At 39.0% G+C, this 13,344-nt stretch overlaps 1 protein-coding gene across 2 annotated transcripts in view; it reads right to left on the bottom strand.

Moving 5' to 3' along the window:
* The window catches only part of ALPK2 (alpha kinase 2), a 169,383-nt gene that overhangs the window by 147,547 nt on the left and 8,492 nt on the right, over positions 1–13,344 (bottom strand). For both annotated transcript variants that reach the window (XM_078153240.1, XM_020994853.2), the window contains exons 2-3: positions 9,582–9,709; positions 5,646–5,763 (exon numbers count right to left, since the gene is read on the bottom strand). In XM_078153240.1, the coding sequence (XP_078009366.1) occupies positions 5,646–5,763; positions 9,582–9,690 (227 nt within the window). In that variant the 5' untranslated portion in view covers positions 9,691–9,709. The remainder of the gene's footprint in view (positions 1–5,645; positions 5,764–9,581; positions 9,710–13,344) is intronic.

Raw genomic sequence — 13,344 nt, 5'->3', positions numbered from 1 at the left:
AGGCACAACTGCAACAGTGATGATTGATAACAAGTCCCAGCAGCCAGCTTATCACCCTGGGGACTCATTGGACAGGTTTACATCAGAAGCAGGGAACTCATTCAAGAAACTTTGCAGCCAGGAGGCTTTCCCAAATATTGCCTTCATTATTCAACTCTTCTAGATGATTCTTTGAGCCAAGCATATTTATGAAACTTTACTGCCCCAGTCAGAGACAGCCTGATTTATTGGGGGTTTTTTTAGAGGGGAGGGGGACAAGCCAGAGAAGGAAGAAGGAAGCTACCAAACTAAATTGAATTTCTTCCCTTCAACTTACCCATTTTTCTTCCTTCTAAAAGCTGCACCCTGGCTTTATGTATGAATTCAATATATGGTATTTGGAAGTTTTTTCAAGTGGAAATGATGTTCTTCCCTTTGTATGTGCAAAAGCAACTGCCAATAGTTGGATGGGAATTTTAAGATTTTAATCCCCCATTTGTATTTGCTCCACTCAATTCAATTCAACAAGCATTTACTATTGTTCAGAAAATTACCCAAACTCAATAGATCTTGTGACTGACAACTACCATGAGGCTGTGATATAGCTGGCCTGGGTTGGGGTACAGCAACTACCTGGTCCTAGATTGCATATAATATAGGAAACTTGGGCTAAAGGAGAACTTGGAAAAATTATGAGCCATATCCTAGGATCATGGCTTTAGAACCCTCAGAGGCTGTCTAATCCAACTTCCCTCAACATACATATAAGGAAACTGAGGCTCAAAAAGGTCACATAGCTAGAAAGTATTAGAGGCAGGATGAAAGTAACTGGTGGCAACAATTTCTATTTAGGGTCCAGGTGTCCTCAGGGAATCAGTATCCAAACGCTTCAGTATAGTTATGGTCATCACTGGCCCCCAAAGGGATCAGACCATGACTTTGGCCTTAGAAGGCCAAGACTCACAAATCTGGCTAACCTGTCACAGAGAAAAACTAAACCTATATCAGGGTGTCTGAGAGGCTTTCAAAACATTCGTACAATATAGAAAGGGCTGTATACACAACTTGCATCATAACTGAGCAGCTTAAAAATAATCCCACTTTCATTAGACTCCTTAAAAGAAACAAGAACCTGGTCAGTGATAGACCTGCAACTGGACATTCTAGAGGCCAGTGCAAGAACATGGAGAATATCATTACTGCCAGTAAAGGTAAGCATTGATTAAGCTCTTACAAGTATAAGGCACTCAGTACATAAAAAAGTTTAGAATACAATCCCATAAGAAATTTCTAATCCACTGCAGAAGGCAGAACTGGATCAGAACTACAGACTCACAGATTTAAAGCTGGAAGATACCTTATCTAGCCCAATCCTCTCATTTTATATATAGGAAGCTATGGCTGGGAAAGGTTAAGTGATTTGCCCAAGGTCACAGAAGTGTAACGAACAGAGCTTAAATTTGAACCCTACTCCTAGACTCTTCCCCAAAAAACAACTACATATACGTGTATAGGAACATATACATATGTGTATATGTACACATACATATTTATATACTGTATACACATATACATATCTGTATATATGCATGTAGAAAAGATAAATGATAATACATGGTACTATAGGACAAGTGATCAGTGAGTATTAGAGTAGATAAATACTAGAGGAAATGAGAGGATGGAGCAATTATTGTGGGCTTGACAGAGAAGGCTTCCTGAAAGAGAAAGAACTTAAAGTAGGATGTAAGTTGTATCTTGAAGGCTAGATAAAACTTGGATAAACAGGAAGGAGGAGGGAGGACAAGCCAAGCAGAGGGAGTGGGATGAGCAAAGCTATGGAGATGAGTATGTTTATTGTATTGCATCTTCCTAAAGTGATGAGCTGTGATGGAAAAATATGGTTTGTGCGGAAGGGAAAATAAGGTTAAAAGGCAGGTTAGAGCTAGATTGTGGAGAGCTCTGAATGCCAGACTAATAGTTATAGACTTTATTCTCCAAGCTGTAAGGATATATTGAAGGTTTTTAAGCAAGAGGGTGACATAATCACAGCCAGCCATACCCACAGAAGGATTTATCAGGCTGAGGTACCTACAATGGACTAGAAGGTGAAGTGTATCAAGCAGAAAAATCCCAGAGGTCAGATGGGAGGCAGAAGGGCCTAATAGAAAGACTACTAAATTTGGAGACCCAGGATCTGAATCCCAAATCTGCTACTTATTCCCTGGGCAAGCCCCTTAACTTCTCTGGGCCTTGGTTCTCTCATCGGTAAAATGAGGCAGTTGGACTCCATGACTTCAAAGATCCCTTTTGGTTTAGCATCAAAACCTATGTATGACTTCTATTTAAAGCATAAAATCATAAATGAGTTTAAACTAAGTAGAGATGTAGGTTAGAAAAAGTAAACACAGAGATTGGGAATAAAAGACATAACAAAGGAATTTTTTTTTTCCATCAGCCTTCGACAGAAAATGTCCAGGTTGGAGGTGAGTTAACAGATATATTATTTATCCTTTGGCTCACCTCCTGGATTGTGTTTAAACCTTGTCTTGTGATGTCAGATGAAGTTTACAGCCCCTTTAGTAAAGTCATGTTAATGAAAAAAATTGTATGCCTGTTTTTAATACAATGTTCATATACACGCTTAAAGCTAGTAGGGATCCAAAAAGGCTGCTTTGCTCCCAAATGAATCAAACCTTCCAGTTATTTTGCTGACCAATCTTTTTCTAGCTTCTGCTTCTAGCCATTCCTTGGCCTGAATTAACATAACACAGATCACTGAGCTCCCCCTGGGGGAGATGAGGGAGACACAGTGGCGGCCCGTACACTCTCTCTCTCTCTCTCTCTCTCTCTCTCTCTCTCTCTCTCTCTCTCTCTCTCTCTCTCTCTCTCTCTCTCTCTCTCTCTCTCTCTCTCTCTCTCTCTCTCTCTCTCTCTCTCTCTCTCTCTCTCTCTCTCTCTCTCTCTCCTTCCTCTCTTTCGCTACCCCTTTCCCTATCCCCCTTTCTCTTTCTGTTTCTATCTCGATTTCAGCTTCTTTCTCTGCCTCTGTCTTTCTGTTTCCCTCTGTCTCTTTGTATATCGCTACCTCCACCTCTCTCATATTTCTGCTTGTCTCTGTATCTATCTCTGTCTGTTTCCCCTCCACCCTCACCCCCTTCATTCCTTTCTTCCTGCCCTTCTATCCCAATTGTGATTTGCTCAGGGACCTGACTGGTCCTTCGGACAAGTCCATCAGCTTCCTCTGCTGTTGCTATAAACTGTGTTTTTTCCTTAGTGCAGTTTGGTTGGGTTTTTAAAAATCAAAATAAATCTTATTTGTTGTAAGAATGGGTGTAGCCTTTTAGGTGTGGGTTCCTGTTTTCTCTCGATTTTTATCTGCTGCATTGCTGCCTTCTTGTATATTGTATTTGCATGAGCCACAGTCTTTATTTTAGTATGAGATGGAAAACACTTATTCATTATTTTTCCCATTCCTTCTCCCTCTCATTAGACCTGCACCCCTTCTTCTCAGAAAGAAAGTTAAATAAAATTATATGGTATACTTTAATAGTTATTCTTGATTAAATGCAGAAAGATAGAGGAGGAAGAGGAAAGGGGGGATAATAAGAAAGAAGAAGGAAGGAAGGAGGAAGAAGGAAGGAAGGAAGGAAGGAAGGAAGGAAGGAAGGAAGGAAGGAAGGAAGGAAGGAAGGAAGGAAGGAAGGAAGCTTTCTATAAGACAGCTCCATCTCTCTTTATTCCCACCCAGATCATTGTGTAAGTATAAAAATCACATTAGATTAGTCTCACCAAAGCTGTCTCATTTGTCAAAATCCCCCTGTTCTAGCTAAATGAAAGGGGAAAACATAAAGAAAACCAAGAAGGGAGGATTGGGGGAGGGAGTGCCTAAGAAAAGAGTAAGGTGGGGTAGAAAATAAATATTATTTCAGTGCCTCTTGAAAAAGGAAGTTTTAGAGATTAGACTTCTTAAAACCAGGAACAGGTCTTAAGAAAGCCAGAAAAAGGAGCCTCTAATATCTGGAAGAACTCAAAATAAATGACCTGAAGAGCAAACCCTTGCAGATAAAGAAAAACACTTTTTTTCTTCGGGGCACTATGAGACTAATCTTCTGGTTTGTGGTTTAGTGGTAATGGCAACAAAAGACAAAGAGGCCAACCTTCTAATTAATGAATAACAAACAAGCTTTAAAAGGCATGTGTATGCCTTTCAAATAATTCATTTTCAGAACTGTCACTCATCCAACATTTCAGCATAAATGAAACTATTTCATTAAAAAATGTTTAGGGAGGGGCAGCTAGGTGACACAGTAGATAGAGCACTAGCCCTGGAGTCAGGAGGACCTGAGTTCAAATCTGGCCTCAGACACTTGACACTTACTAGCTGTGTGACCCTGGGCAAGTCACTTAACCCCATTGCCTAGCCAAAAAAAAAAAGAAAAAAGAAAAAATGTTTAGGGAATAAAGTGTCAAAATTTCAAAGCTCTCTTTGGTATATATACAATAATTCACTCTTCAATTTTATATAGCAGATTTCCTCCAGAGTGTTTAAAATACCCTTTTCACATCTATTGCCCTGTCCTCTCCAACATCAGTCATATTTTCTCAGTAGAAGGCCAAGAGATTGGAAATGGTTTATTCAATTATGAGAAATTTAAATCCATTAGGGAAAAAAGTTGGGGCTCACTAGTAGCACACCTAACAAGTTTCTCTGAAAAATTTCTATAACTAATTTTCTACTTTCTGAAGCTCCAGTACTCCCTCATTCTTCTCTCCCTTCCTCTTTATGTCAGTGCCCTACCACTAAGTATAACTGTTTCTCCTTCCTGCTGGTCTAGTCCCAATGTATGTGCAACACATAATTTAAAAATAATTCATCAGATTTTAAAATGCCATTCTACTGATACACACACTGGCTAGGCCAGAACTCAAAATGAACATTTCTTGGGTTTTAATAATGTTGGAACCAATTAATCAGAAAGTATTTACTGAATGTCTGCCATATACTTGAGCTATAAGGCTTCCAACCTATTGAGTAGATCATACAGCTAGAAGGGACTTTAGAGTCCGTGGAGTCCAATCACCTCATGGTACAGATGAAGAAACTGCGGCCCCGAGAGATTAAGTGACATCCAAGGTCACATAAGTATTAAGTAGCAACTTTGGGATTTGAACTTAGGTCTTCTAACTCCAGATCCAGAGCTCTTTCTACTATATCACAAAAGAAGAATTTATAGCACAGAGTCAGAGTCAAAAAAGATGAGATGGGTGGTGACTTGGATCATTGGATGGGGTAATCTACATTGACAAAATTACAGATTCACCAAACTATTGAAGCACTACTAAATACCTAACATTTTAACATCTCCCTCCTCTCAGAGAAATACCTTGATCAGCTTGGATAAAGCCTTCTAGCCCTCAAGTTGTAATATCATTAATGGCACTAAACAATACAACTTAGAGCAATCAAGTTACACAGAAGAACCAAGTAAATCTTAAGTACCGTTACTAATGCCAGCAATGGGAAGGAAGTCAGTCCTCTGAAACTGTGAGTCAGTGAAGAAGTGGAGACCGTTTTTCTGGCCTTGCTTCTATGTGTTCCCAATAGCCAACATATGATAGAACATAGATTTTGTTAATAAGCAGTGTGCAGGGAGATAGCCACTTACCTATATAAATGTAACATGTGGACATACTGATTCTCCAAGATTTCATAATTGGAAATGATGTTTGAGTCACTAATAGCATGGCCATTTTTATACCAAGTTACCTCTGGCTTGGGTTGACCTGGTAACAGAAATAAGAACATTACTTTTCTTTTCTTTAAACAAATGTTGTAGAAAAATTTAAAAATCTGCTGAGCTGTGATCACACTGAATAGCCCTGGGAACAGCATGGGCAGTAACCATATAGCAGTAAGACTGAAAAGGTTACTGCCTTCAACATAAATTAGGTTCTACAGGAGATTAAGAGGATGATTAAGGAGATTAAGGAGAAAAAAGTTAAACTGGTTTTACAAATATCATTTTCCTTTAAAGGACTCAAGAATTAAGGAATCTGGGCTGCTTGGCTATGTGTTGTGCTGTCAGTCTTGATATAATTGCCAGAAATTCATCACTAGCAGTTTCTATGCCTTTCTCCCTCTAGTGAGTTCATTAGTCAGTAATGCAGCATTAGGCAATGCTGACTGAGTAGATATGGAGACACCCTGGAACTTCCCACTTGTGGGCTCTTTCCCATTTTCATGAAGCTTTTAGGTTGGGCTATATTATTTGGGTATAGGCTATGTAAAGTCCCAGGAGATTTTTTTTTTTAACTAACCTCCATCTCAGGGGAAAATCCTTAAAGATGTTGCAACAGGAAAAAAAAAAGGATTAGGACTTGGAAATGTCTGGTCATCTTAAATTCACTTCCAGAATGTGTTCATAATCCTCTCATATCACGTATCTAGGAATTTCTGGCTGACAGCCCCATCTATCATAAGGTAGTGATTCTTATCCTTCTAAGGACATTTACAGAAGAAAAAAAATGAAAGGAGGGTGAGAGAGACCACAAGATAGAGGAAGCAGGGACATGTACAGAGAAAAGATTGCAGAGCTTGAAAAAAGTCCACAAAGGTCACTCTGTCTCTCATTCATTTTTAGTCTCCCTGGCCTCAGCTCTAATGGCTGCTGCTTGACTGCTCCCTCTGAGCATGCTGTGAATGTCCTTCCTGGCAAATGAGACAAATTCCTCCTCAATGGCTCGTCCCTTCAGGTGGGAGCCTGAGTAAGTGGTCTGCTAAGTGAGAGGCAGACAAGCTGGCAGGCCAGGACATGCCTTTCGCTTGGGTTCTTGCTGTGGGTATAACTTCCACAGGCACCTCATCCAAGCAAATGATTAAACAAATAGGAATTGCTTCTTTGTGATTGTTTCTATCCATTAGAGAGCTGAGCCCAACTTGGGCCTTAGAGTCATATGACCCTTCTTTACCCCTTTGCCTTATGGTTCCCTTTCAATCAGTTTTTATTATCCTCATTTTTCTTATGATTCATTTCTTTTTCTTTTCAATGTGGTCATATAGAGAAAGTTTTTGAAGGCAGAGCTCACTCTATTAGGTCTGTACAGGATGATATTAAGTTTAAAAGTATAAGATGGGTTTGGACTACGCGTAGGGAAACAATTACTTTGTCAGAATACCAGAACCATAACTAGCAACAGGGCAAATTGCTTGAGGGCACAGACATGGGTTGGGGAGTAAAAATAATAAAAATAAGATGGGACCTCCCTGTATTGTCAGGAACTCACTGAGATACAAACACATCCAGCTCTTGGATAGGCTGGACCCACCTAAGGACCATATAATGAGAACCATCACCTTAAACTCTGATAGTCACCAAGTGACTTGATAATTTCAGAAGTCCCTAGACAGGAGAGAGTAGAGGTAATGGAAGGGAAATCTAATCTGTAGATTAGATTAGATTAACATTGAGACTTTTTGGATAACATTGAGAAATCTATACTGGGTGCCAAGAAGGGCTAAGAAATATCTAAGTTTTTGCCTCTACTTGTGTCTGTCCTGCTATAGAGGCATAACCTAAAAACAGAGCATATCCCATGGAATCATCTAAGCAAAGCTATCCCACAACTCTGCCAAATACAGGTCTATAGTATAAGCTTTGCTGAGAAGGTAAAGGCTGCTGTATCTTTTCAGTTTTCCCCCCTTCCAATTAAATATCTAAGGGATGAATACTAAAAAAAGTTCAAGTCATGGATTTAGAGTCAAAAGACCTGGTCCAGGTGTCCAAACTGCTATGTGACCTTGGGCAAGTTATGTGACTTTTCTGAATCTCAGTTTCTTCAACTCTAACATGAGAATCACAATACTTTTTTTCCCCTTACACATAGTTCAAATCTACTTTACACTTGCAAGTTTGATGTTATGCTATATAGCTGTGATATTGTGAGCTCTGGTTTCAAGTACTTCAAAAAACAAGAGAAGGAAAGAAAGGGACAAGAGAGAAGTGGAGGGTAGAGAAGAATAGAAGAACAGAGGAAAATGAACCAGAGAAAAATGAAAATAATAAGAAATTGAAAGGTAAGTATAGTTAAGCTGTAATTCAGATCTGCTCCACCCCTAAATAGAAGAAATCATGTAATTTCTCAAAGCAATAACTGATTCACAGAATTGTTAAAAGGATCAGATTAGATTATTTATAGAAAGCACTCTAGAAAACAGGTTCTTAACCTGGGGGTCAGTGAATTTGTTTTTTAAAATAGTTTAACAACTATTTCAGCACAATTTTTGTAAACCTACCCATTTTATTTTTATAAGCATTTAAAAATAGTATTAGTAAGTGTGCATAACCTTCATCAGACTGCCAAAAGGATCCATGACAGAAAAGGTTAAAAAACCTTAGTCCATTGGAAAAACCACTGGGACAAGAAATCAGGAAACCTAGGTTCTCATGGCAGCTCAGTCATTTACTGGACCTGTGAACATGACCATGGCATTGAACCTCTTGATGTCTCAATTTCCTGATGTGGAAATTAAGAGGGTTGCATCTGATCATCTTTAAGCGTCCCCTTCAGATCCAACAAGTCTATAATTCTATTTAAAAGTAAATAAATGTTATTACTTCCTACTTATATCCAAGAAGGTAAATGGAGGGCACCTTCTTGACCATTAAAAGGGATAGAATGGTTAACTAATTTACACCAGTTTTAGTTTATTTTATTAGAAAAAGAGCATCATTGTGTATCACTATACTGTCAACTCAATTATTCTTCCATTTGCCAATTAACCAGACCGTCTGCTTCTCCTCTATTTACAAATGACTCAAGTTTTATCCATTGATCATTCATTCGTTTTTGTTTTTTCAAAGAGGGCAGAGAGGAAGAAGGAAATTAATTTAAAAAGCCATGCTAGTTGATGGCTGCTCTGGTAGGGGGAAAAATAGGAAATGAGTAAAGAGATCAAAGATATCGAAACAGAGTGTATTGGATTCATTATGGGTTTCAGGTATTTATACTAGCTGCCACAGATCATTACAAGTGGATCTATGGGGATAATAACATGGGAGGGCATCACAACTTGGGTTAAATACAATGGATCCTATTGTTCTTGTCCCTTCAAATGTAAAGTATCCACCCTACTTTTCTATAAACAACCAGGAAACTACAAAAGTGGAAATTTACTCATGCTATCAGTGGCAATTTTGCCCTTCGGTAGCTTTACCTGGAAAGGAAGGGAATGAGCATTTATATAGAGCTCTCCTATGTGACAAGTACTGGGCTAAGCACATTTTACAAATACTATCTCAATTTGATCCTTACAACAACTCTGCCGGATGGGTGCTATTATTAAGTAAACTGAGGCAAAGAGAGGTTAAATGACTTGCCCACATTCACATATAACTACTTAGGAGGGAAAGTAGGTAAAGGTTCTTGTATGTTTGGGAGGATTTTCTATTGTATCAAAAATATTACATCAGCAAAAAGTTGTTCCTCATAAGAAGCAGCACTGGTAAGTATGTTAAATGAAAACATAAACAAAACAAACGAAAAAGAACAAAAAGCCTTTTCTGCAATTAGGTTTTAGATGCTGATTAGCCTGTGATAATTACCAGATATTGTGCAGCGAAGAACAAGATCTGACTTCTCAGGAACCTTTTGAGAAGGCAAAGTTGATAGGAAACACAGAGCACTCCTCGGGGCCAGCTCAGAGTCTGTCATCCTTTCATGCCATGTAAATCTGAGGGAATAAAGTCTTCTTTGTTAATGGTTCTTCATATTAGATTCTGGAATATATTCAAATTTTAGTGAATTAAAGAGACGATAACTCTATACCATCAGTGTTACTTAGGGGAATCATCTCCGTTGGGTAATGGACATGATGAGCTTTCCTAAAGTCAAAGCTAGTAAGTTAATCAGCTTTCTGTAGTGCCTACTTCATGCCAGGTACCATGCTACACACTAGCACAGGGGTACTTCCCATGGGTCAAATTCAGCCTTCTACCTGTTTTTGTACAGACTTCCAGATAACGGTTTTTCTTACCTTTAGACTAGCAAAATCTTTGAGTACTTATAACTAAGATGGAGAGGAAAAAATTGGTGGAAATGAGATGAAGGGATTCACCTGAGACTAACAGTCTGTTCTATACTGAAACATATCTTCTCTGCTTCTCCCTCCAACACACTGCTCTTGTGCTGATCTTCCTAATGCATGATTTGGATCACGGAACTGCTTTGCTCAAAAACTTTTGATGGCTCCCTCTTGCCTCCTGAATAAAGTATAAAGTCTTTATCCTAGTATTCAAGGCTGTCCCAAGGCTCCAAACTACCTGTCTCGCCCTATCTCATACTTGTCCCCAGTTTGGACTACTCCTATTCTCTGTGTTTACCCCCAACGTGTGTTTCCTATTTCAGGGCCTTTGATCATTTAGCTCCAATGAGATAATATTTGTAAAGCACTTAGTATAGTGTCTGGCACACAGTAGGTGTTAGATAAATGTTAGCTATTATTAGCATCTAGGTGACTCAGTGGGTAGAGTGCCAGGCCTATTTGGGAAGACTCATCTTTCCGAGTTCATGTCTGTCCCCAGACACTTACTAGCTGTATGACCCTGGGAAAGTCACTTAACCCTGAGTACCTCAGTTCCTCTCATCTGTAAAATGAGCTGGAGAAGAAAATGGCCACTCTAGGATCTTTGCCAAGAAAACTCCAAATAGAGTCACGAAGAGTCAGACATGACTGAAAAATTACTGAACACCAACGACAGCTAAGCTCGTATCAGTATCAGGAGCCGCATATTGTATCCCCCAAGTATAGAACAGAAGCGCTATCTCTGCCTGTAGAGATTCATCATTTTCTGTAAGTCCCAGCTCAGGTTCTCTCTCCTCCATAAACCAGCTCCCCTGACCCCTGAAAATGACCAATCCTTTCTCCAACTTCTTGTAGCACTTTGAATATTTCCTATGTGCTTATGACATTCTCTCTCGTATCATAGTTACTCAGCATCTAAAACCTAATTGCAGAAAAGGCTTTTTGTTCTTTTTTGTTTGTTTTGTTTATGTTTTCATTTAACATACTTACCAATGCTGCTTCTTATGAGGAACAACTTTTTGTTGATGTAATATTTTTGATACAATAGAAAATCCTCCCAAACATACAAGAACCTTTACCTACTTTCCCTCCTAAGTAGTTATATGTGAATGTGGGCAAGTCATTTAACTTCTCTTTGCCTCAGTTTACTTAATAATAGCACATACTTTATCCCGGGCTGCAGACACAGACACAGACACACACACACCTTGTTAGTAGTTTATAAGGTCCTTAAGGGCAGTGTCTGTCTAGCACAATGTAGGGCTAGAAGCCCTGGACTTGGAACAAGAAGACCTATAACTTCCTACATGCAGAACCTTGTGCAAGTCATGCAAGTCCTCTGAATTTCAGTTTCCTCGTCTATAAAATGTTGTGTTATTCAGTCATGTCTGACTCTTCATGACCCCATTTGGGGTTTTCTTGGCAAAGATACTGGAATGGTTTGCTATTTCCTTTTCCAGCTCATTTTACAGGTGAGGATACTGAGGCAAACAAGGTTAAGTGACTTGTTCAGGGTCAGCTAGTGGAAGAGTCAGATTTGGCTAGACCATAGAAACTGAGGTGCAAGGGAAATAAGTCATATGAAACAAAGGAAGTAGCTTTAAATAATCACCAATAAACAAAAGTATATTTTACCCTTCAATAGTGTATCAAATTTGTCAGGAATAAGTCAATTACTTCAAAAATGATGGTAGAAAAGGTAACTATGAAATCCCAATCATCACATTTAAAGAGACCTTACACCTTTCAGTCAGTAACCTTCTTTTCATTTGAGTTATCCTAATCTTGATTTTTTTTAAGCATGTGGCTAACTTTAATGGTATTCCTATCAACCCATAAAAAGAATTTCCCTTTATTTTGTAATTCCTACCCTGCCATTGTTATTAAGGAGACAGCTCTCATCTCTCCCTCTCCCCAGAATCAAGGTAAGAGAATGACAGAACAAACAAAGTTATCAGAACCATGTCGACCCGGGTCACTTATGTCTTTTCACTCAGTTGCTCATATGCTAAAATACTGAGAAAAGCACTTCATTTGACTCCTCTCATCATCTCGGTTAGCACATATCGCAACCACAGGGCACTGACTGTACCCAGGGAAGAAGGATGATAGCTAAGGAGGGTTATTTGAGGCTTTCTTTGAGGCTAAGAATCATTGCAGATAAAAGCTAAGAGGTTTATTAATTGTAGCTATTTTAATCTGAATTTAACTCTGCTGGAGAGTAAATCCAACATGTACAGTCAACCTGAAGATACTGGGATGAAGGGAAGGGAACAGTGGTGGGGTGTTAGCTAATCTTAGATGGTAAATCCACCTAAATGGGGTTCCCTTCCCTGTGGTCACGAGCCTGTGGTTGCTGTCAGCAAGGAGAAGTGCTTCTGGGACAAAGGCCACGTGTCACCCCCAGGTGACGGGTAATGGGGCCCAGACAACACATAGAAAAAGAACAGATACTTAGGAGCTGATTGTTAATGTTGCAGTAGAAATAATTTCTCACTGTAGGTAAGCTGGGTCCTGCTTATGCAGAATAATCCTTAAGACTGAATGTAGTTGATTATGTAGTTGATATATTGTTGGACTTGGAGTCAAGAAGACCTGCAAATGTTGCCTCACACAATTACTAATTTTTGGCCCTGGGTAGGTTACTTAACCTCTATAGATTTGGTTTTATCATTTGCAAAATGAGGGGGTTGGATTCAATATTTCTAAGAAAACTTCCAATTCTAAACCTCTAAGCCTATTACATGCCCCTTCTAATGAAAATTAGTGAAGGCAACACTCTTCAACTATGTAGTGGGACAGGTTGGTTTAGGGCTATTCTGAAGGAATATAATAGGGATTGGAGCAGAGAAAGAGTAAGTCTAGGGGAGTTAAAATCATAGAATGTGATGGGTGGAAGGCTTCTCTCCTGGGACAACCACCATTTAATGAATAAGAAAACTGAGCTCTAAAGAGATAGTCATTTATTTGACACAGCAATTATTTAAAGTAATAACAAGAATTCAGACTTCGGTATCCTGACTTCTAGTCCAAAACATGGAAAGATTGGACACTGATTGTCCTGGCTGTCCTGCTTCTTTGCCTTTTAAGGACTAGGATAGGGAAAGCAAGCAAGATTGTGTTACTATAAATGTATATTGCACAACTAAAATAATGAAGCAGATTTTCAAATACCTTTCCTACCCTCAGTTTCCTAATCCCAAAAATAAGGATAATAATAGCCACCTACTTCATAGAGTTGTTGAGAGGATCAAATGAGATAATATATGTAAAATGCTTTGCAA

The sequence above is a fragment of the Phascolarctos cinereus genome, unplaced genomic scaffold, assembly GCF_003287225.1.
Source record: "Phascolarctos cinereus isolate Bilbo 61053 unplaced genomic scaffold, phaCin_HiC Scaffold_4;HRSCAF=312, whole genome shotgun sequence".
Classification (NCBI taxonomy): Eukaryota; Metazoa; Chordata; class Mammalia; order Diprotodontia; family Phascolarctidae; genus Phascolarctos; species Phascolarctos cinereus.
This window is presented reverse-complemented; position numbering and strand designations above follow the sequence as displayed.